Raw genomic sequence first — 26,030 nt, 5'->3', positions numbered from 1 at the left:
TTTTGGGATTCTGAGTGAGCATTCAAAGAACATAGCTACTACTTTAAAGTGGTAGAGATGGTAAAAGAGTTCCATGCCCGCAACCTTAAGGTGCGATTTCTTTTGTCAGATATTTGTATCAGTAAGCACAAGACTTGAATTCTATTGAAATAGCATATTAATACGGACTACCGTATGGCAAATTCTCTTATCCATATAACCTCAAAACTAATTACTTGAGGTGGAGTAAGTATTGCCATCTGTTCTGAAGGAACTACCAACATCACCGTGTCATTTTTTTGTAATTTACAGAAATATAAAACCAATATCAGTATGATGTGCCCCTGAAGCCCCCCCCTCATTACCATCACTTAATGCTCTTAACAGTCTCATATAGTGTGCAAAATTTGGTATATTTAAGTTAGAGAGTGGCAAAGAAATAATCTTTTTGCTCCCAATCGTCATATTTCGATTCTCCTATACACCTCTGCTCAGTATTGGTTCTAATCCGGCGAACCCTGCACATCTTATCGATTTATTTTGGAAATACTGGATTTATAAGTTTGGCAAACAAATAATCTACATATGCTGTTTAGAAGTTAAGGAAAATAGTAATTAATGAGAGCAGATGGATTAAAAAACTTTTTATTAAAACATTGCAATATAACTACATTTTTGTTTGCTATTATAATAAAGAACCTTAACCTTTTAAAACAGAAAAATACTATGATGAACAAACAGTAATAAAATAATTTTAAAAAAAGTGAAATTATATTAGATCTTAATTTACTAATCAAACACAAAACAGAGGTAAAAATATACTTGAACAAGTTTTTTCTTTGAAATTCGTCATTCAACCAGTGAGGGCTCGTTATGTGCGATGGAACCGATAAAATAATTTCCAAATATTTGATAAATAATCAAATTTCTTTTCTTGGATATATTTCTAAAGAAGTATATGAGAAAATAGACAACTGAATGTGTTTGCAACAATTATTCAAAATATCTAAATGTGTCACTTTGGTGTGTTTGGCGTTGTCAATTATTATATTTAATATCTCTGAATGTACCACATTACATATAATGCTGAATGTTAACACATTTGTGTTTTTGGAATTGCAGACTATTTCAAAAATATCTGTGAATATTCCGCCTTTGATTTAAACGTTGCAAAAAACTGGATGAATTCTAGTGAATGTGTTTCAAGTATGACTTTACGCATTTATTTTCACAAATCTTTGCTTCTAAAAAACATTAGTGCAAAAACAAAAGGTATTTTGCAAACGATCAAAAACTCAGGGATTATTTTAGAAGATAATAATTTTACTAAAAATAGTTAGGTAAAATACACAACAAAAACAAAAAGTTATATATTTAAAATATATCATTAATATATTGCTTTATAAAAATATGATTTCAAATAAAAGTGTCATTTGATTAGAAAGTAAACAAATTTTCCAAAAGAACTGCTAGAACGTAAAGTTGTAAAACAAGAGAACAACCTTTTGGATAATTCCGAAAAACGCAGATATAGGAAGAGGATCAGTAAACCCTAAAATTCAATCTGTGATTTTAAACTCATTCATGATCACTAATCAGCATTAAGCCAATAGTAATGAGCCAAGCATTAATTTTTTCTATAATAAAAATTACACAATTGATATCGAAATTTAGTATATGCTAATTCTTAACAATTTTTCCCAATAACTTTCAATATTTGCCACTAGAAGACACTTTACAGAAAAATAGATTTTTTTGAAAAATTTCCGAAACATACTTGACTTTTTAAACTTAAATTAGTCTTATCCAAGGACAAATTCAATATTTTTAACAGCTCAATAATCATTTGTAAACAACAATGACTTATAAGAAAGCTTTCAATTTACCCTGTACTCTACCACTCTTAGTAGATAATTGGAGTCAGTTGGTAATTTAATAGTACGCGAATATACTTTGTAATATTGTAAAATTATTGAAAAACTTCGAACTAAAGGCAATGAGTGTACTTATACCATGGATAAAACTCATAATAAACCAATTTCTTATAAGACTACAAGTACACCAGTATCTACAATTATGATTAATCCATGATTCAACGAGCCGTCACCGATAAAAAAGTTAAATCAGGTGTCATGTCGATTTCTGCCACCCTACAGAAAAATGTGTTTATCCAATTTGAATGCAAATTTTGTTTAAACAAGGTTGGAATGTGTGGAACTATTAATGATATTCTTAATGAATAACATAATACTTACTACCACTACATCAGTTCACAGATCAAAGGTACTCCGTCTCTGAAGACTTGGTTATCGAAAGAGGGAGATCAGACAATGTAATTGTGAGTGTTGGAGTAGTGGTTACAGTGAACAGTATAGTATGTTTAGGTACCGATTTTCATTACATTATTTAATTGGATGTGTCACAAGTAAGTTGTGTAGTCAACTAAACTTTTATTTCTATTCTTAAGCAATACCAATAAATATTATTATGACCGTTACGTTCCAAATCATTTGCTTAGCATGAAATATTGATTGTTTTTTGTCAATTATTATATATTTGTATCACTTACATAATTTTTTTCAAATAATTGTTGTTTTTAATGATTATCTAGCCTCATTATGCAAAGTACATAAAAAAATCGCGTTTCTCAATTCATTTGATTGTCCGAATGCAGAATGACAACTATTAGTCTGATTAATTGAGTCTCTACTATTCATTTATGTGATTATTTTCAGTTCCTTTAATATTTTCCCATATTATTTTATATCGTATATAATTTTTGAGCTGGAGGGTGAAAAGCAATCTAATCTAAATTTTAATAAGAAAAGATTCCATCCCCAATGAACGCACACTATCTTCGATAGTTCAGTTAATTTCTAAAACACTGTTATTGTTTCAGTAATAAAACCTGGTATATTTTTTAGACACTAATATTAGTAATAGTGATATTATAAACAATATATTTTATTAAAATAGTTTGTCGTTGGTTTTTCTGTAGCATGACGTACTTACAACATGAATATCTACCTTTTCTTCCTCACTATATCACAAAATTGAATTAAATTGGTTTCTCAAAAAATTAATATTGCTATACATAATAACTTGGGGGCACTGTTAGATCGCTTAGTAGACAAAGCTCTTCTTCTGTAAATTTAAGTTTATGCGTTTCCCAATTATTGTGATGAGTTCGTTTAAAATCTCCTAAAGTCTTACGGATTGTTGCCTGAAACACAATGAACTTGATCAATATTTGAATCATTTACAAAGAGTTGGTTACTTACAGGAATGGGTTGTGGATCACTAAGATGGGGCCTAAGATGTTGAAAAATTTCTGGTAAATCATCAGGTACGTCGTAAGGATGGGATTCTATAAAGGCACATAATCCAAGAACTGCGGCATGCTTGGTTTTTATATTATTACTTGTTGAAGCTGCAGCATCTTTTTTCTTATATTTAGTTTTGGCTTTTTGTTTGAACTGAGTCTGAAAATATGAAAAAAAATGAAAATTCTCATTATAATTGTCTTTATTAGAATTGAAAGAATTTATTTTTTCTGTTTGAATATGAAGGAAAATTGCCTAGGTTTACAGTAATTCGTTAACAACTAAATTATTATTTTTTTTAATTAATATTTTCCAGAAAGTTTCAGTTAAATGTCTACAAACTGGAAAAAGTTTCACTTGCATCGTGGTGTCTTTAGCTTCCAACATACTTGTACTCCTCCCAAAGGAAGCTATTTTTCTGGGGTTCTTGTGTCTTACTTCCCTAGGTGTTAGTACTATTCCTTCAAGGTAATTTAGTGAAATGTGAAGGACATTCGCAGAATAGATGCTCTGCTGTTTCCATGGCTTGCTCGCAGAATCTGCCGTTGTCGTCTTCTGCCAAACATCGTCTTAAGGTGATATTTGACGGAACAGTGACCTGTCAGAAGACTGACCACTAATTTTACGTCGTTTCTAGTAATCACGAGATTACTAGATTAATCAGACTTTTTAGCTGATATTATTATCAATCTTTTGGATTGTCTTAGGCCTGGAGTGTTTCTCCATCTCTTAGCTTTAATTTTACTGTCTGGATTAGCCTGCAGGCGTCGCTAAAGCTTCTTTCTTAACGATAAAGTGAAGGAGGGGCTGATTTAGCAACGCCTCTAAGTCTAAGGTGGGGGGGATTGACATTGCCATCATAATAGCTAGACAGATCAGCCTTTGAATTCTGTTCAGTTTTTTCTGAGCTGTTGTTTGTCATTTATCGACTACCAAATGTGATGATGTCTTGCCAACAATCATGCAACAAGTCCATATAGCTGCAATGGCTTATCTAGGTTATTGTTACAAGTAAGTGACTCCTACATATTTTACTTCAATGGAAAGTATCAGTTGAGTTTCATCGAAGGTACGTGTACGTATAGTAGCCTTTCTTCTTGTAAATGGAACTAGTGTTATTTTACTGGAATTGATCAAGAATTCCTCTTCATGTCCCCAGGTTTCAATTATGTTCATATCCGTTTGCATCCGGACAGAGATTATGACTTCATGCTTGCTTTTTACTACCACTACTATCTACGTAGCCTAGAACTGTAAATCCAGCGCTACTAAGTATAGGAGGATTTTTTCCACTATCAATGACCACAGTAGAGGTGATTTAGATTAAAAGACGCCTACTTTTATTGATTAAAAGAATTTTAAATTTCATTTATTATGCATACCAATAATTCACTTGGTTCTGGAATGAACTGGCAGTGTAATAAACCACTCAAATCTTTAGCAGCTTGAATTCTAACCTCATGTCGAGGATCTTCCAATAATTCCAGTACTATAGATTGTATCTGGAAAATAACAATCAATTTTATTTATAATTAATATTTTGGTCTTTTCAAATACCAACTGGTTTTATAGGACATTAATAAACTTACTTCCAAAACCCACTCCCTTCTTGAATTAATAGCGGCCATGTTGTAAAACGTATAAATGGGTAAAAATTCTGCAATTATTGCCCTGGCTGACCATGACGGGCATCTGGCAACTCTCTTAATGACATCTATAGCATCCGGAATGTGCTTGGGAGAAGTACCTGTTTCTGACAATACCACTAATAAATTAGTCGACAATGTTGCCAGCTCCTCATCAGCTTCGTTATTTTGAAATAACGCAGCTAAAGGTATTAGTTCGAGGAATTCCTTTCGCGCAAAGTAGTTCATTCGAACCATGTATGTCATCACGAATTTAGAAACTAAAAAATATATATTTAATAAATATTTGGTATATTGGAATGACAAAAGCTGTATTTTGATAAAAAAATATTGAAAGCTATTTAGATAGATATCGGTATATATAAGTTTTCAAATTTCGAATTTCCAAATTAAGTATGATGCGAATTTGTTTCAAGGTTTCAATTATTATCACTAGATACCCCAAATGGGATAAATGTTATGTTGGTTCTAAGCTGAGCAAATAGTACAGTATATTTTTTGATGTTTGTTGGATAAGGAATTGCCGATAATGTGAAAGAAACCTGGGAACGTGAATGAAAAAATACTATTTAGAAAGCGTGAATTTGAAATCTATTTTACATCGAATCATAAAATAATTAGAATAACAAGCATGGAACTATGTATAGAGAGTGTCTCATATAAAATGTCAGTTTCCAATGATTATTGAATAATGATACAAAAAAAGCCTTGATATTCGATGTGAATAATGTAATTTACATGCAAAAAAGCAATAATTTTGCCATGGATTTAAATGAATAGTAATCCGACACTGTAAAGTCCGGACTAAATGCTTGATGAGGTAGGAGTTTCATTACCAATAAGAATTTGAATGTATGTATCTTTAGAAGTTTCAAGGGAGTCGGATAATCGGCGAGTGCTTGTTACTAGATTAGTTTTCTATTGCTTCCCTAGTAACCTCAATATCCCACGTAGGTATATGAACAATTTTCAAACGTTAAATGTCTACTATTAAAACGATTAAATTAATGTTGTGCTATTCGCTCATTAAATACCTTTCACTTATTTTCCACGTCTACTTTAAATTTTTTTTTCCAATAATATCTCAACACATACTATTATATAAACAGAGAGATTGATTAGAAGAAAGTGTAAAGCGATTATACTTATAGAATTAGAGACTAGTCTTAACAAGTTACGACATGTTTAAATTAAAATGTAGGAATTTTCACCGATATTACTTATGGGACACCATCTGTAGTATGTATAATCAAATAATCAGACTCTTAAGTATTTAAGACCTACTTACCTACTTTAAATAACCTAATCAGAGACTCTTTTTCTTCATTTTTGCTATCAGTTTCTAACGCAGTGTCTTTATTTTCTTCATCTATTTTTGCTAAAGACATATCTAATAAACATTTCAGTTTTGGCGAAACCATCTCAAAAAACTTCCTACAAATAGATACTCACATTAGTATTGTTTAATTTATTGTTGCTGGTTGAGGATTCAAAGTAAAACTATTTAAGAGCAATAATTGTTTTACTTCTAATTTCACAATTTTATTACTTGTTTATCTTCATCAACGTTTGAGTTATAATGTACCATATATTTTTAGCTTTGATGAAGATCAAATAAAAGATCGAAACGTTGACATTTTAAAAAAACTCTTAAGACAGTTTCATTTTGAGTCCTCAACCCGCAACACTATTCGAAATTACATGCTAGGAAGGTGAATAATATAAACAATGACATCTTGATCTGGGTATTGCGTTTGATCAATATTGCCTTTTTTAATAGTTATATAATATTCTGATGGGTAGACATCCGCATGCCACCTGCCGACGTCTTAGTCTCTAACGTTGTAACGCAACTGAATTGAATACAGTTTACCTTCTCTTTAGAACCGTTAGCATCCCGTGATAAAGCAAAATTTAATTTTTGTTAACTTATAATATCGGATTATATGTATGTATGTGAGTAGGAATAAATATTCCTCTAATTTTGATAAAAAAATAGTTTGCCTCGTGTGTTTTCACCAGTCAACATTGATACTGTATATGTAACTACAAACTACTGTATTTTAAATATACAACCGTTAATTTTTAACCGCTAGTTAGTAAATCCACTAAACTTAAAAAATTAACTATATATTTGACGTCTTCCAGCTTCACTCATTCATTTAATTCTACACACTTTTTAGAGATTTCTTATCTAAGTAGACGAAATGAAGTGGGTTTGAACTCTTGAACTGAAATTGTTCATTTAATGCCCCACAAATCAGTTTTCTTTTATTTTCAATTTCATGCAAGAGATTTCCAGTTGATCTATGTTTACGAAAGCAGTATTGATGGCTGCTAATGATGTTAGCAGACACAAAATATCTCAAGATTTGCTGGCATGGCTGTAACTAAAGCAATCGGAGGTTAGTTGTTGGGAACCGTCTTTTTTCCTTTTGTTGTTATGAGTTGAGCCCAAGCAAGTTTCCAATCTACTAGTTACTAACGTTATTATCTAGTAGCGCCACTTGTTATGTTTCATTGAAAAACATTTAAGTTCTAGATCAAGAGATGAAAGTTTTAAATGTGAAATTAACTATCATAAATTTATCGTCGACCTCTTTCGCGAAAAACGTTACAGAATTAAAAAAGTTACAATACTTCATTTTTGAGTAGCCATCTCCAGTTCCATCATCAACGCCTTGCCCCACATTGCTAAAAGTAACGGCTAATAAAGCTGATATCCGTTCACGAATATTTTTGAACTGATGAGCTAGATGCGGTTGAAGATACTCCAGAAGTCGACCAGATATTTCTGTATTTCGCCATGATTGTTGACTTATGGCCACAAATAGTAAATGCAGACGGGTACAAGCTACTAAAATTGTGGGATCTTTTAGTGGATCCTAAAAAATAAAATCAAAATGAATGCTATTGTTGTAAAAATTGATCCAGTTACGAATAAAACATTTAAAAAAAATCATTAGTTATCAGATTACAAAAGTACCTGTAGAAAATACTCAATCAGCCAATGATGTCTGTTTGGATCTCGAGATTCGAGTCCCATTGTAATACACAAAGCCCAGTCGGTTTGTGTTTCAGTTGAAATATTGACTATCGCCCTCTCTAGTAAAGGCAGGAGTGTAGACCAGAGATTTTTTACTTTTTCGTACTCCCAATGTTTTGATCCTCGTATTATACCGCTTATAATTTCTGCCGCACATCTTTGGCTAGATTCTAGTTTATCTTCAACTAGTCTCTTCAAATGGGGTAAAAAATAAGGTAATAATACGTCTTCAAACATTTTAAATAAGTTCTGAAAAATTGAAAAAATTAAACTGAAATACATTTTTTAAATCTCCTTTATTGCATCACCTTCGAAAGATGAGCTTTCTGAAAGATTACATTAACCCATTAGCATCCAACGTTCTCGTTTGAGAAAAGTAAGACGTTTTTTTATTTTTATAGTAGCTACTTTATAAAGTTGATTTTTTTATTTCAGAAAGAAAAAAATTATTTCTTTGTTCTACTCTTCTGGTGCAACCCTCTGTGTAATGACCTGGTTACACCAGTGGACGTGAAGAGTCTATATCTGTTATCCTTTGTAGTCACTATTCCTAATTTTGAAGGGCATGATGCAGATCTTTAGATGTACCTCGCGGTACACTATTCAAACAAGCTTGTAACAAGTAAACACAGATCTTGGCTGTATGTTATTAGATGAGAGGCCAATAGTGAAGAAGTATGATATGTATGCGAGTGAATAGTAAAGACGCAACTTGGCGTTATTATTAATAATAGGTCACTGAATGTACGCTATTAGTTTCATTCTCCATTAACAGGGATTAAATCTGGTGCATACGGTGGATGGTCAACTAAACATAGTACATATACGTCTTCCTATGATAAAAATCTCTACAAGTAAAATATTGAGTTGAGGGAACACGAGTTAGATCTAGTGATTACGGCGGGTGGTCAACTAAATATATTATATATAAGTTCTCTCCAAGTAAAATTTTGAATTTAGGAAATAGGGGGCTAGATCTAGTTAATACGGTGGGCGGTCAACTAAATCTATTACATATACGTCCTCCTCTAATAAAAATCTCTCTTCAAGTAAAATTTTTATTTCAGATAACGGTGGTCTAGATCTGGTAAATACAATGAATGCCCCACTAATTCGGAGTGTAATTTATGAATTTTATCCATGCAGAGTGTTAGCCTTGTCCTAATGGAAAAGCATCGATATGCTATCTCAGATGGTCGTCCAGTACCATTTGTTGCAGTTTTTGGTCGTACCGAACGCCCGTCGTCGGTCAAGATGATTTGATAGAATACTGTACACGGTATCTAACTCCTTTTCCATTTGAGTAAGCGTATTAATTTTCAGAAAAATATATTGACAGCTCAATACTCAATTTTGTCCATTTTAATAAAAATCCTCACAAAAATTGACGTATACAATTGTTAAACAGAAACTTCCAAAATATCTAAAATTTTAGTGAGAACCTTTCAATGAACGCGCAAATATATTTCCCATCTTCAGGTTGAAGTCACTTATTTTATGTATGAAAAAGAATACCGAAAGATAATGACATTCGAAGATATTTATTTACCTTAAATGCAAAAAATCTATAGGCGTTGAATTGATCCCGGCCTTTTCTTTCCTCCAAAGATAAAAATTTAATGAGTTTTTCTAAATTTTCTTCGTTCGTATAAAATTCTAAGATATCTTTTTCTATTTCCGTTAAATTATTCAGTCTTTTAGCAGCAGTTTCTTGTTTTGAAGAAGAATCATATACTTCCAAAGATTTCGGCCAGCTGTAGTATCCTGTGTATTGATCATGAACATACCTGTCAACGTAAATAACTAGTGAAAAAAAACGTGATGATCCTATATAGTCAGTAATATTTCAATTTCTGGGAAAACATTTGCAGTAGACATGAATTAGCTGATACTTAAAAAAGTTGAAAACGTTAGCACTAAAATTGATAACAGAAATAATGCAATAATAAAATATCAAAAAGAAGCCAATCAGCTTGTTACATATTGTTCAAAAATTTTTCGTATACCGTTGTTTAGTTATTGTGGATCAATAATCACTTTTGTTTCATTATCACGTTCAACTTTTTGAAGAAATTATTTTGCTGTCGACTTCTAACTTCATTAGAAAAGTTTAAGTGTCGATTCTAAAACGTCCTCTATCTGCAGCTCCTACCAAAGGTTAAATTAAAAGTAAACATTAGTAAATTCGTGGTGACACTGTTCTACAGCTGCCCAGATGGAGTTAAGCGGTAATCTAGGAACCAACAGGTGCACCACTACCTTATTAATATCATCTCTAACAACTTGTACCCCAGTGGAGGGCTGCAACTATCCCAGCTTTCCGTAGATAAGTTAAATTTAGAGTAATTTTCAATTCATATCTGCAATGTACTCGTTATGCTCTCTTTTGATATTGATTTAGAGAATCGTGGTCTTGGATAGTTTTAAAAGGTCAAAAAAGTGGCAAAAAAATTGATATTTCATGTCGCCGGTTCAAGGTCAATGCCATAGCGACATTAAGACAGATTAAGCATTTTTCAACTTTTTTCTCCCAGATCACTATGGAATCGTGTGAACCAGGATGCAACGTTTTTTTATAGACCCCACTTTACTGGCCTGTAATTTATTGAAATTCTGATTTTTTATTACAATTTTTTTATATTCTAAAAAAGTCAATAAATACATGAAAAAATGGATAGTTAAAAAATTTTGAATTAGTGAGTAGTTTTATTATAAATTTATTTAAAAAACCTATTTATCATAAAAAAATTTCTACCTTGGTTCATTCCAGTCTTTAGAATTTTTTGGGATATTCTCACTGCTATACATTAACCACTGGTTTTCTTGTCGTATACCAGGCCTAACTTTTCTGTTAATCACAGTTTGTTTGACAAATGAAAACGGATCTATTTCAATTTTTGTATATATCGATTTGTTCTGAACCAAAATGTAAACGAGAATTTTTAAAGAAGTTTTTCTAACTAATAATGAATCGTCTATACATGATTTTAGGAAAAATTTCACTATCCTTGGACTATATTTCACATCTCTGTGGACAAGATCCTTGATAAAATTGATAGCCATTTGATGGTATCGCCAATGTCTGAAAAGTTTCAAAAATTAAATTGTAACATCAATATAACTCAAAGTCAATTGAAGTCGATAAACAACAAAAATAATATAATAAAAAAAGATTTCGACTTTATAAACCTGGAGCGCAATAAAACTGATTCCTACATTATCGTCTAGTAGACCAACCGTTCGTGTTGAATTATTTTTATTTGCTTACGAAATTATATAGACTTTAAACATTTGATATGATTACCAACTATTAACATCCAGCCAGTAGAACGTGTCGAAATTATACGCCATCGCTCTCCGATGGTCAGAAAATGGTATTATGCTGCTAAAATCGTACATACACGCTTCTCTGGATTCTTTTGTCGCTTCTGTGAATTTGTTTCCAAATTGATATAAACCTGACAGATACTACACGAGACCAAAACCAAGACGAGTTTTTTTGATTATTTATTTATTTGTGTGATTACAACAAATAGATGTAGTAACATGGAGCCTGTAAAATTGAGTAGCCCATTACCCTTCTTTTTCTTCTTTCGGTACTATGCCTAGCTTCAAGCGTGGTCTATCTCCATGACAATTTGGTTGAATTGGTATCTATCTGTCGCTACTTCAGAATATTTGTTCTTGCCACTTGCGACTCATCCATCTTCTGTCGTCAACCTTTCTCTGAATGATCAGGCGAGGGATGTGATATTTGGTACTTTGCATTATATAATGTGGAAAAACTGACCCTTCTTGTTTTTATGATGCTTATGTTGTCTGAGTACTTCTTTAAATCGTTCATTCATTGCGACAGTAGTCGTCCACTGTTTCTGTATGCTTTATCCTTGGAACGCCATTCTAGTATTCTCTTTGTCTCACTATTATCTTGCCAGTCCACTTCCATTTTAAATGTGTGACTCTTCCAATTGTATCTGTAACTTTTGTTCTTCTATGCAGTTCTTCATTTCGGATTTTATCTCGTAATGTCAATCCTAACATGGTCCTCTGCATGACTCGTTGAGTTATTCTTATTTTATTTACAATTTTTTGTGTCAATGTTAGTTTCCGAGCCGTGAGGCAATACTGAGAGGACAGTTTCGTTTGAGACATGTTAGTCAATATAGCTTAAATATATGTCCTTGACTATGATTTCATTTACTAAAGAAAAAATAATTCTTCACACATAGTATTTAGGTGTGCACTAAATTACTTACAAACTTCCTGATTCAAGAGAGTCCATTAAGGCATTTAATGTTCCATTATAAGCAGCTCTTCTCTCTTCACTTCTTCTTTTGATATATTCTCTACCATTTGCCTCTAATTGATCAAATTGATTCATGTCACACACTGGTTCATTATTAGCCAAATCGTAAGTTAATTTTATCGCACTTTCTGGTATTACTAAATTAATAGCAATTGTTGGAAAAAATTTATCGACAGCTTCACCTGAAACATAAAATAAGTTCACTTATGAGCTCATGAATATCCACATGCCACAATTAACGATTCCAACACGCCTTTTTGGTCGCAGTTTCTTAAGTAAGGGTCAGAGGTGAGAAAATGAGCTTTATTTTATAAGATGTTCCATATTTTGAAGTGATATGTGCTATTTTTACGAAGGTCTCCTGAATATTTCAAATTATTTAGTAATTATCAAATCAAACGTCTGGTTATGTAAATTGGAATCCCTTGTACAAAAATGTACTAACCTAACGCCATTATCAAATTAATAATAGACGGTTTCTCCGATGGCATGGACCTAATGATGAGGGGCCATAATTGTTCGATAAACTTCCAATCATGTCTGGCAACTATTGGAGAACCTTTAGGCCCCAATAATATATACAAACAACCTTTAAATTTTTCGTGATTTTTTTCTGAATCCATTTGGAGAATTTCCGTTATTTTTTCAGTTAGTACTGAATACGAATAAGGGAAATAAGAAACTATTGAGAATAATTTAGCTTGAGCTGCCACCCTCACCTAAGAAAAAGAAAAAAAAGTATTAATTATCCATATTATGTGTAGATAGATCAACAATTGATTCACAATAATTTATATTGAATATTATTATTTTTACTTCACTGTATCTAGACGTGCTCAACTCGAAAAGATCCAACATTAACATTCGGTGTGTCTCCGTAAACGAACAGTTTCTGCTTTCAATTCGAAATTCTTGTTGCAACATCACCCTATCAATTAACAAATGACGCAAATGAAGTTTTTTTTGATGTAAACGATCTTCTAACAGTTTTTTCGTCATATGAAAACTTTTCCAATGAAACTCAAAATCTTGACCACGTGTTTTGTTGAACAAAATTATATTGTAAATCTGCAAAGAAATATTTATATTGAGAAGTCTATTTTGGAAAGTAGAGTTGATGTAATAATTGGGATATGCGAATAGGTATACGACGTAAAAGTTAAATATTTTTAGTATTTTCTAGAAAACAAAAAATGCAGTAAAATACTGTCAATATTATGTAGATATAAAATTCATCCCTCATCCCAATTTACTAGTTTCATATGTCATATGAATATTAGAATAATATATCAATTATCTATATATTCCAATAATTATGATTGTATACAGGTTGTCCATAAACTGTCCTGTCATATTTTTTTATTTTCTTATGAAAAAGTATTTCATAAAATTTAAAAGAAATGTTGGTTGGATTTTACTTCTTATCAATCAGAGGCACCTACACACCTGCAGACAAAAGATTTTTGAGACTGCTAGATTTACGAAGAAGATATATAATGACAAGACATCTTCAACAAGAGTTGACAGAAGCTCGAAATGCAAGCATAACTTTACAAACCATGAAAAATGTTTTAAGAAATTCTGGAATTGAAATCACTGCCCCTCAAGTGACCAGGGAACACCAAGCAGCTAGGCTAAGATTCGTCAAAAACATGCGATCTGGACTGATTAATATTGTCCAAATTTTGTTTATATACTTAAGACTGGAAAATTAATAAAATGAATAAATATCAACTGCATCAAATCAGGTTGAAACCCTCAAGTTGTGTTATCATTGCAAATTTATAATTCTATTACTATGGGCAGGAAGTATCTTGACAATTCCTAGTCACATGTTTTTGGTTTCGGATATAACAAATTTAGATACTCACGTTGATAATGTTCTGAATACTTTGTGTATCACCTTCATCCACTTCCATTAATCGTTTTTGCAACTTATGTAAAATAGTAACAACAGCTTTTCGAACATTGGAACCATCGGGCATTGTCACAGTTCCACATCCACTAACTTTAAGATTGAAATTCCATGGTTCCAGTACTGTTTCTACTCTGAAATTTCAAATGCCAACATAAGTCTCAGAAATTTTTATATGGGTAATAACAATGAGTGATTTCGTAGAACAATAGTTGCTGAGAATAGACGAGGAGAGTGTAATATGAGAAATGATTTTGCACTTTCGACCTTAACCTAAAACTACAAGAATGGTACCACGTATATCTACTTTTATATCGCATTAAAGCATGTAACTGGATGTACAAATCCATTGTGCGATCATTGTGGTGGCCAAGAACAAAAACTAAAATTGGGGAAACAATCCTAGATAAGTTACAAGGGCGGCCTACCCGGCGATCTCACTGGATATCTCAGTATTCTAAAGGAATGTAAGATGCCCATAGATATGATCATGAACATCATGTTTTCCATACCTATGCCTTACCAAAAACTATAAAATTAAAATAAAAAGTCGACAGCAATGGATAAATGCAGAGAATGAGTTCCCACGAGGCTAATTGGAATTCTACACTGATGCCTCCAAAACGAAAAAAGGATAAGTAGAGGTAGGAATATATGGCCAACGAACCAAGCTCGCTATCCCAATAGGCTGAGAACCTTCTATTTTCCAGGTGGAAACATACGCTATCCTTTCATACTCAGCTCGTTGCGTACAACGTAACTACCGCAATGAAAAGATATCCATCCTGATAGCAAAGCAGCCCTACAAGCACTCAAGTCTCATAAAATTGAGTCAAAGCTAGTATAGGACTATATCGAATTTTTGAACTCAATATAAGCAAACTAACTAGATAATCTTATATATACACTGGATTACACGGCAATGAACAAGACGATCTATCGAAAAAATTTCTTTCATACGACCACAACCTTTTATAGGTTTACCAAAAAGTCATGGTCATAAAAAGTGGAAAATCGATTAGAAATCAGAAACATGGAAAAAGACCCCAGGTCTGAAACAATGGAAAATATGTTAGTTACTGGTATGCTTACTGGATACAGTCCGACGAACTACCAGCTAAAGATCATTGGAGAAATTCCCGACAGCTATGTCGCTTTATAAGGAACCAAAGGAAACCGCCGAATGCCTCCTTCGTGAATGCGAGGTTATTCATAACAAAGACTACAAAACTTTTCAAAATCAGAAGAGGGAAGCTGAATAGCCCTCAGACAGGTAATTCGCTTTGCAAAGTCGTTGTCACCTGACTGATGGACAGTCATTATCTATCATTATCTAACCTAACCAAAAAACGAATCATGATTTGTTGCCCACATTAAAATGCGAGGTTAGGAGGGTCCAGCTGTAACAGATCAGTCTAACACAGCTATAACAGATCAGTCTAACATGGCTGTAACAGATCAGTCTAACATCCAGTGCAGCCACTTTGACGATACTAAATATTTCGTATAAATAAATAAATCGATAATAACGGGTCATTAAATAAAATATAAAAACTTACAATGGGATGACGTCTTCTTCCCACATGGGTAAGAGGGGTTGACACGATAAAATGGAAATGATAATTTTTAGGGACCTTTTCAATTCGTGTCTCGTAAAATTTTCTTCTCCGTTAGAATATTTTTCTAGCTTCTCCAATTCCGGCATTAAATATCTGGCCAATAAATTTTGGGCTGCTTCAACTTCTTTCATACCTGGAACGTACCAGGATATTTTTAGGTCCTTAATTTCTTGCGCCTTACCCCATTCTCTAAAAGTAACACATTGGGATAATATGTATGATTTAAATGTTATTACTTAACCTCACGATTATCTATTTAGAAAATAGCGATATGAATTATGTATGAAATGTACACTTAGAAAGTATAGTTGATAATTGTAAAATATATAGGCCCGGAGTGGCCAACCGGTCGTTCAAGACTTTAATTAATCCAGTCGATCGTGGCAAAGCAAAAACTACAATACATAGAACAGACTGTTCAACAACTGGCATTCGTGTTTCGGTTCAACATATTTATGTGAGTCAGCAACAAAATATAAACACCGTATATGCTTGACAGGTTGTAGATTGTTTTGGGGACTCGTTTTGGATTCACAGCCACTCTGCACATATACCTAGAAGATATTTTGTACAAGACTACATCCATTGTTCTTCTTACAAAATACATAGACTTCTCCCAAAGGATGCTTTCTTTCTGGGTTTCTTGTATTCTACTTTCCTAAATGTTGGTACTAATCCTTCTAGGTACTTAAGCCTTTTAAAGAAATAGGCAGGACACTTGTAGAGTAGATGCTCTGCTGTTTCCATGACTTGCTCGCAGGATCTGCAATTATCGTTTTCGTTTATTGTCCCTGTCTGTTTGCTTCCTCGTGTTACCTTTGATTCTATATTTTTTTCTTCATCGCAATTGTCTTTGATATGTATTCGAATGTAGAGGTATCTGTTGACTTGCTCGAATTCAATTATTTTTTGCGTGTATAATTCTACTGTAAGTTTTTTACGCAATTTAGGATGCGTCATTTTCATGAACTTGGATTTCTCCTCGTTTTAATATAATCAAGTTTATCACATGGTACAATTTTTTTTGCAAAATTCATAATACTAAAACAAAAAACACTATTCTTCATAATAGTTGTAAAATATAAATAGTAAAAAAATGTAAAACAAAATTTTTTTAACGAAATTTGATGATTTTCAAAATTCAAACTTCTAAAAACTTTTTGAATTCAAATTTTTTTTATAATAATAGCCCCAAGTATCCCAACCGAAGTCCATATCTAAATTTATAATAGTTTTTGACAATTCAAAAAATAGAGTAGAGAAATTTAAAGAATATCGAAAATTTTAAAAACTTTTTATAGAAAAAATAGGTGGGGGTCATGTGAATTCGACTAATAGTTGGAATTGACTTCTTCAAATTTGATTAAATTTGAAGATATGCCAAAAGGAAAAAAATTGAAAAACTTGTAGAATTTTTAATTTTTAATGATCATCAAAATAGAATTTTGATACGAAACTTTGGGCTTAAATATTTTACTATTATGTTCACCTTCAAATATTATAAAGAGACACTAAATTTTTGAGAGTGGTGTTTTTGTTCCAAAATATGGATTTTTTTATTTTGACACAAAAATTTCAGAATGTAATCAACCAAACATAAAATTTTCATTTTAAAAGTGAAGTTTATTACATATTTAATTCTTTTGCCAAAATTCATAATTTTTGATTATTTTCGGTATAATAATAATAATAATAATAATAATATAAATTAAACCTGATAAAATGTCCTGTATAAAAAAATCTATAAATGTACTAACCTAATGGCTAAAAAGTCTTTAACTGGCGTTGAATAATCTATCGAACAGCTTCTAGCTTCAGTCGGTTGAATATTAGTTAAGGATGACATCATAAGTTCTAGCATTCTAGCCGATAACTGGCTTGCACTTTGACATGTCATATGCAGAGTTTTATCCAATATTCTCGTTAATGGTTCCATGTAGTTCAATATTTCTGATCGTCCGTCAACTAACTATAATTTTAAATTTTAATCATATTAAAAACATTTTTCTAGAATATTTTTTTCAGTTCATGCAGATGAGACAAGGTTAACATTTCAATAGAAACTTACTTACTTCAGACAACATTAACAAATTATATAGTAGTTCATCATCAATATGTTCTTCTTTAAGGATATTTGGATTTTCGTTCAAGAGCTCTTCTATTCTTTCACATAAATACGGCAAAAATTGTTTTAAAGTTTCTTTTGGGTTTATTTTCGCAAAGCAGTGGCATCCAATAGCTAACATCTTACCAGAAACATGAACTTCCATTACTTTGCTTGTAACAAAATTGTAAATTTTCTTTAAGGCACTCTGAAAAAATATTTGTGGAATTTGAATAGCTATAAGCTTTACAAAAAATACAAAAAAAAAGAAAACAGATACACTACTGGCCAAATTTCAATTATTATCGTTAACCATAAATAAATACCATCAACTTGTTCGATTAGATACGTAATATTTTTTAATTTAAATTCATAGATTTTTTTGAAAATTATTATGAGATATACGATTATTATAATTTTTTCTTATAAGTAACAAAATTTCCATCAAAAATAATTAGTCGTGGATAAAGTATAGTATTCTACTCGCGAATCATGTGTTATTATTCATTCGGTGATTTATTTCAATCTCAATCGCTCATGGCACTAAACATCATATGTTGTCCTCAGTAACATTTCCAAAATAAATCTTAAATTAAGGGTAACAATACCACCCTTGACCAGTGTCCATCCATTTTTATTTTAACTTTGTATCCAAGAGTCATTATGTCTATTATAAAATGATGGAAGGTTTTCTTTAAAAATTATAATAATTATGACATTTTCATCTCTATCATCATAATTATGCGAAGTTAAAGAAATTTAGGGATGAATATAATCAAAAGGCTTAGAAATAATAACTTAAACTGCAATTAAAAAAAAAACTAACAAAAAATAAATTATACATGGATATTCATTAAACGAGTGGACTAAAAAAAGCAAATTTAGAAAATTTTTCAATAGTGGATTCAGAGATTGAAAGTTGCATGATTTCTATATATAGCAAATTCTAAAAACAAAATCTGAAAGCTAAGGAATATTTGATCTAAATAGCAAAAATGAATATATAATAATTAAGTTTAATGTAAGAATTGAACTTTAAGGAATTTGTTTATTTATATTTCTTGGTTTTATATTGTTTTATTGCAATATTATAGTGTTATTATTACCTTAAAAATAGTAGGAGAGCACTGATTCAAAACAACTGCAATCACAGATCCCAATGCACTTTCTGAAATAGTTTCGACTCTATTCTTAATATTTTCATTATTCGTCATCTGTTCCAACCTTATGAAATCTAAACTATTTGATTCCATCCAAACACACAATTTATCAAAAAACTGTAAAACGAAATCTTCAAAATTGGCCGAAGCTTCACAAACAATGTGTTCCTCTTCTGTCAAATCATGGTAAGTGCTTGCTCCAGATGAATCAATTAATGGAATCATATTGACGAAATGAACGATGAAATTGAATGTTACATAAGATTTTCTAATATCATTTGGATCTATTCCAGGAAGAAGTTCCATTAATAGTGGAATTATGTGCGTTGGACCTTCTGGATAGTTGTTACGACTACCTTGTACCATGTACCTAAATATAATGTCCAAAATAATGTAATACAGAGGGATGTTTTTACTTATTTCTCAATGTTCAATGCAAAAACATATATTGGAAGAGAAATAATTTAGTTTATTACTGTTACATTCTTATTTTGTCAGTTTATCCAAGTTTTGTAATTTGTACTCTGAATAAAATTACAGTGTAACAAATTGAATGGCCACTAATATTTGTGTCTGAGAAATTGATTAAAAATTTTTCAAACGTGAAAAAGTAAATGATTCTGTACATTTTGCTTAGACAAATTGAGGAAAAATAGGACAGTATTTCAATTAATGCGAAAAATGATTGATTTAAGAAATTCGTATATTTAACAATTTCAACTACCTTGTGAATTTTTTTCCCAAATTATTAAAAATTTAATGTTTTGAATTAAATCCGCCAACTTTTGAGTATATATATTAAAGACCTTCTCAAAGGTTTCTGTGATATCAAGAAAAGTGAATGTGTAGTAGTGTTTGTGTTTCTAGGCCAGATTTATGCAGTGGATTATTCTCTGCACCTGCTGGACAGTGAAGTGTTTTTTTCGAAAAACCAAATTGGTGGAGTAGTATCCAATCTTCCGTTTCTAGGTCATATTCGATCCTTTGTAGCAGTAACCTTTCGATAATGTTGGACAACAATTGTAATAGGCTTATGGGCCTGTAACTTTATTTGGGTTTTTGGCTGACTTGTGGATAAGTATCATTTGAGCAGTTTTTGGCAATTTTCGTCAGTAATTTAATCTTATGATGGCATTTAGTAAGCAACACCTTCGACTGGAAGTTTACTAATCATTGTTGGAGTTATTTTGTCTATACCATGTGTTCTTTTTGTATTTATGCATCTTGTTGAACTTCACTCACCATTAGTGGTTTGATTGATGGGATATTCATTGGAATGTTATTTAGGTCTTTTTCCAATTAATTGTCTGGATCGTCGTTTCAGGTAAATACTTGTGCTAAATTATCGAAAATTAGTTGGGTTTTTTTCTTCATCTCTTCTGGCCCACTGGAGATTTGTTCCACTTTCATCTCTAATTGGAGGTACGTGAATTTTGTATTTTTGATTGACTTCCATATTGAGTTATCAAACTGGTTTAGATTTGTTATATAGTACATGAATGAGTTTTCTTGAGCTTCCTTTAGATTTTAAATGATTTTTTAAGTAAGTTTCTGGTCAAGATGGAGGCCTAGATATTTCAGTAGCGACTAGAATTTGAAAGTTGTTTATAGTTACTGCAGAGCAAACGCTATGGCCCATGGTAAAGGTAACTTGGACTGATTCGTTGTTGATCTGAGTTCGCCTCTCAGTTCATCATTCATTGAGTAAGTTAAGGTGATTTTTCAGGTATTTAAAGGCTACTAAATCAAATTCAGTAAAATCAAATTAAAATTATTTTTTTTTTTAGTTTTTTGGTCACTTCATTAGTGCAAAATGATAAATTATTCTTACCTTCCGCATGCAATCACTGCTATCATAGAAGAAGTTAACTTATGAGGTTCTGTTAAACTATTCATTGAAGAGTACAATTTTTCCAAAGTCATTGGAATGATAATATTTGGTCTTAGACATGAAAGATATTGAAGTGTTATACTGGTATCATGTAGTCCCGCTCTATAAATTAAAATAAAATAATTAGTACTTTTAATAAGCAGATATAGATAAAGAGGTACAAAAAACATCCAACATTGGGAGACCACTAAAAAGATGGATAAGGTTGACAATCAACATTAGAGTTGTTAAGTAGCTCAACCTAAACAGCAAATACCACTTTAAAAAAAAAAGATATTGAATAAAATACAGGTAGTAATTTCTCAAGACAAAGATGATTTGGATTTCATGACTCGTTGACTAATATCAGAATATGAAAAATGGGGGGTTAAAGGTTAATTTGCAAAAAAACTAAGTATATCTGTGTCAGATCAAAAACAGAAGATTTACAACTTGAAGACAAAGACAAATACTGGCTTCTGAATATATGTATTTGGCAACAAAAATCACAAGAAGTGCAGAGCTGGACCAGAAATAGAAGAACCAATAATAAAAGGAAAACAAATAATTGGAACACTCAGCTCCATACTATGGGCCAATAAAATTTTTATATTATATTTAACACAATTTTCAAGAGCGTTGTTATATATCGATGTGAAACGTGGCAACTGACGTCAAGAACTGAATAAAAACTATCATCCCTAGAAATGGATGGTGCAGTGGATTAGTGAGTATAGAATACCAAAACAAATAATGAATTGTAGCCCACTAGAACGTCTTAAACAAGGAAGACTTGAGTTAAAATGACAAATTTTTCACATACCTATTATACAGGGCCTGTTCTATACATGGTTTCATTATATTTACAAATCTATCTACATCTTCTTCAGTAAGTTTAAAATGATCAGGTACTTGGAATTCCCAAGAATTTGTTTTATATCTCTCACAATGAACCCTTTGTATAAAATAAAACGACAACATTCTTAATAATTCTCTCAATTTTGAAGTCCACCTAAAAAAATTTGGTATATTATTGGATTGATTCATTTTAGTTGAAATATAAAAGTAAACATGTACCTTCCGGTATTGGCAGGGTAAAAATAAGATTCTAAGCTTTGCATGAACTTTTCAAAATGAAAAAAAGCTACATTCTTGTCCCCATTTAAAACACACACTATCCACATAGCAATTGCAGAAATGTCAATTTTATGTGATCTACCCATATGTCTTTGTTTGAAAGCTACAGGTAATTGAAAGGTTCTTTGAAACCTAACAAACATATTTGGGATGTAAGGTTGCCAGTCCACACGACCTACTTGAAATCTTGCGAGTCCTGTCATTATCCACATCATACTCTAAAAATAATAATTCATCAATATTGATTTATATCAATTAATGGAGATTTCATTACATTTTCCCATGAGCTATCATCCTGACATGTATCCCAGATATTCATTAACTCTTCAAACCACAATTTGTAACTAATATCTGCTTCTTCCAACTTCATACTATTTGGCAGAAATAACTCTAAATATCTAATTGTGGTAGTCATTTCACTTTGATTAAACACACATAATCTTGGTCTGAATTCATCCAAAATATCCTGAGTGGCTGAAGCCGGAAAATATCTGAAACAGTCAACAGTTATTTGAAATTTGTTTTTAAAAATAATATGACAAAGTTGAACAATACTTACACCTTACATAATCTTATAAGATGAAAAATTGTCATCTCAAAATTAGAAGCATATCTATACATTCCTATTCCAGTTTTACTCTTTTCAGTTATCTTTATACACAAGTCATATAAAGGTCTCCAATCTAATTGCAAATCGTCTCTAGTAAGCAAGTATTTCTTTCTAAAAGCATATTATTACACTATTTTCAGAGAAAACGAACAAATTCGGATTTTACAAATATTTCAACATAAAATAGCTTTATTATGCCAATAATCTCAAATTCTATGAGTGATATACTACTATATACAAGAATAACATGGAAAATTGTAATTTCATATATTTTTTTATTGATTATAACAAAATACTAGTGTATACACTACTGGTTAAAAGTTTTTGCCCCCTTATAGTCTGTGTGATAGACAACAAAAAATATATTAAAGATATCTTGGTCCAAGAAGTATAAATGACAGCACATTCTTGAATGTCACAGGAGTAACTGTGACTACTACTATTATAAATATGGAAGAGATAATTCATAGTTGAAGAATACAAAACAATTAGCTATTATTTTGAAATTTAATTAATGGACTATGGGGTAGATAAAAATTTTTGACTAGTAGTTAATATAAAAATATTATTTTACCATTGCCACATATCTGCAATACATCGACATTGTTTGGACTAAAACATGACAAAATATGTATCTACAGGAGCTTTGGAGATAGAAAACATTAAGGATAGCCTCGAAGAATCACAACCTCTGAATATAAATGTATTGTAATCATCATGTGATCAAGTACTCACAAACCTAGAGATAGTAGCTTATATTGATGAATCTAGGGATCTGCCTTTGATTTCTTCTACAGAGATTGAGGAAAGCTGGCCTTTTTAGAAGGGTGGCAGTGAAAAAACCTCTTTCAAAACATCAAAAGAAAATTGAGAGATTGTAGAGGGTTTAAGAGCTTAAAGAGTCTTTGGGTTCAGGTCAAATAAAGAACAGATGTTAGCTCCATGTGTAATCCCAGCTGCAAAACACCGTGGAGCCTACGTGATTGTTTTCTGAACGTTTGAGGAAGAGCCACTGGAGACCTGATAAAAAATTGAAGGGATTTTGAAAAAAGAAGGCAATAAAAAATATCAAAGGAAAATGTAGTATGTTCTTTCCTGTGTCTGATTGGAAACAATGTATCTCCCAGCATGACAAATTGGATAGGGGATAAGGAAAACAGAAAGTGCTATCCTACTACACATCTTTGGAGTATCCTCACCAATAAATGGAATCAAATAGACGGCGGTATTTGTTGAAATTGTTGAAGAGAATACCAAAATTATGCACCAAAATAATAATAGTGAAAAGGAGTTACATTGATGAATCAAAAATTTAAATATGTTACTAATACAGACTGTCATTTTTTGTTATTACAATATTGATTTTGTTTCTTGTGTATCAAGCAAACTATAGGGTGGGCAAAAAGTTTTGACCAGTAGTTTATATTGCCAGAAATTATTCATGATACTTACTTCAATAATTGGATCAAAGTATTTGCCCATTTATTAATTCTAGTAGGTTCTAGGTCTGGAATGATAACTAATTCATAGAATAACTTGATTAAAGTAATGTGATTTTCTTTTGAGAATTTTAATCCATAAATTTTTATATACCTAAAAATAAACATATTTGAAGGGGATAGATAAAATACTATGAAAGTAAAAGGGAATCATCTTATTGTCAATATGCTTTAGAATGAATCAAAATTTTTTCATTCGAATTATGAATAGTATTTCCAAAGAGTCATTATAAATAAAGGGTTTTGAATGTCATGCTCATAATTATGAATAAGCAACTTTGAAACTTATTTATCAAACATATGTCAAATATCACAATTGTCATGACAAGACAATAAGAAAACGCAAAATATTGCTAATTTTTAAAAAATTTCAATTTTAAAAATAATCTTACTTCATCAACCTAGATGTCCATAAGGCACAGCCAGGTCTCATTTCTCTAGCCAGTAGAGATTTCACAAGATTGCTCTTAATATCCTCAAATAATTTTGCGGACTCTCCTTCCAGTTCCTCAGCGTAGGGTAATAATTTATTATAAACATTTTCTTTCTGATATTTAGAATTTTTATTCAATGTTTCGCATGAATAAGAATCTATTTCCATTATTTCTTCCATTGTTTAGAATATTATTTTTTCACTATTACCAAAATACGATGCATCAGAAACTATCACATTGAAAGTTTACAATTACACTAGTTGTTTTTGTTCACCTTCACAATTAAAAAACCTAATGATAATTAAAAGACGTCTATTTTTATGACTCGATGAAAATTTTTCCTTTAGTCATCACCGTCAACAATTAAATGCCAGTGTCAACTGATACTGTCATCTGTCAGAAATACGACATTCACTTACATTAAATGGGTACGTTCCAATATAATTGCATCACTCTGTATCGTTCCACGATTCGTCGTTTTCAGCTATCATTGGAGTCATACAAAACGTTACTATTGGCGAACACTTGCCCCCCCCCCCAAGTTGCATATGCATTCATATATGGATAAGTATTGTTATTAATTGTGGACTATTCCGTGGAATTATTTATTCCAAACTACACCTAATCACTCTATTGTAAGCCCACATCGCTCAAGATGAACGTTTCGACCATAACACTTGACATAAAAACTCCAAGATACCTACAGAAGATGGTAGCAAGCTACTTCACAGACATAATACTTAAATACGATAGAGAACGGTCCCAAGAGGTACTAAGTCATTGGAGGGGTAATTTATGGCTCGGCCCTAGATCCTCTCTTGTGGAACATCATGTATGATGTGCTACTCAATCTGATACTAACGGAGGAGGCGAACCTCGTAGCGAAGCAGCTAGAAGAGATCAACTTGAATATAAGTAATGGTTATCAAAAAGATCTCTAAGTGAATGAAAAGAGTCGGTCGGAAACTAGCGGAGCACAGAACAGAGGCTGTGCTGATTACCAGTAGACAATAAGTGGAGACGATGGAAGTGCAAGTCGGGGAGCAGGCGATCACATCTCAACCATTCATCCAATGCCTGGGAGTGATTATTGATGCCAGAAGCTTGTGGAGTACCATAAACAAACTTTTAGCTCAATTATTATTAAACAACACAAATTTGATATTAGATTGCATACCAATGACTCAAAGAATAGATTGGGAAACTTCCTCCGATATTCTTCCATGCATCTCTATAATTTCCTTCACAAAAACCTGCTTTTTGAATAATATTGTTGAAAATATGTCTTTGGTTATTCGAATTTTCCTTGAAAATGATAAAGTTGTAGAAAAAGTTTTAGAACCAATTTATTCAGAGTATGAAAATAAACTATTATTTAATCA

At 31.7% G+C, this 26,030-nt stretch overlaps 1 protein-coding gene across 1 annotated transcript; it reads right to left on the bottom strand.

Annotated features, from left to right (window-relative positions):
* Nucleotides 1–608: 608 nt before the first annotated feature.
* Nucleotides 609–25,036, bottom strand: LOC130892263 (proteasome activator complex subunit 4-like). Its single transcript, XM_057797543.1, has 24 exons — nt 24,607–25,036; nt 24,168–24,308; nt 22,665–22,826; nt 22,380–22,596; nt 22,046–22,323; nt 21,792–21,980; nt 20,930–21,091; nt 19,045–19,468; nt 17,907–18,146; nt 17,592–17,803; nt 15,775–16,023; nt 14,172–14,349; nt 13,117–13,368; nt 12,746–13,019; nt 12,251–12,482; nt 10,750–11,076; nt 9,544–9,781; nt 7,935–8,243; nt 7,589–7,833; nt 6,237–6,382; nt 4,892–5,208; nt 4,685–4,804; nt 3,261–3,461; nt 609–3,202 (listed from the first exon to the last, which is right to left on the bottom strand). The coding sequence occupies exons 1-24, from the start codon at nt 24,825–24,827 to the stop codon at nt 3,068–3,070; spliced, it is 5,469 nt and encodes a 1,822-aa protein (XP_057653526.1). The 5' UTR covers nt 24,828–25,036; the 3' UTR covers nt 609–3,067.
* Between the last annotated feature and the right edge of the window lie 994 nt (nt 25,037–26,030).

This window comes from Diorhabda carinulata, chromosome 4 (genome assembly GCF_026250575.1).
Source record: "Diorhabda carinulata isolate Delta chromosome 4, icDioCari1.1, whole genome shotgun sequence".
NCBI classification, from domain to species: Eukaryota; Metazoa; Arthropoda; class Insecta; order Coleoptera; family Chrysomelidae; genus Diorhabda; species Diorhabda carinulata.
The sequence above is the reverse complement of the archived record's forward strand: the minus strand, read 5'-3'. Positions and strand labels throughout refer to the sequence as shown.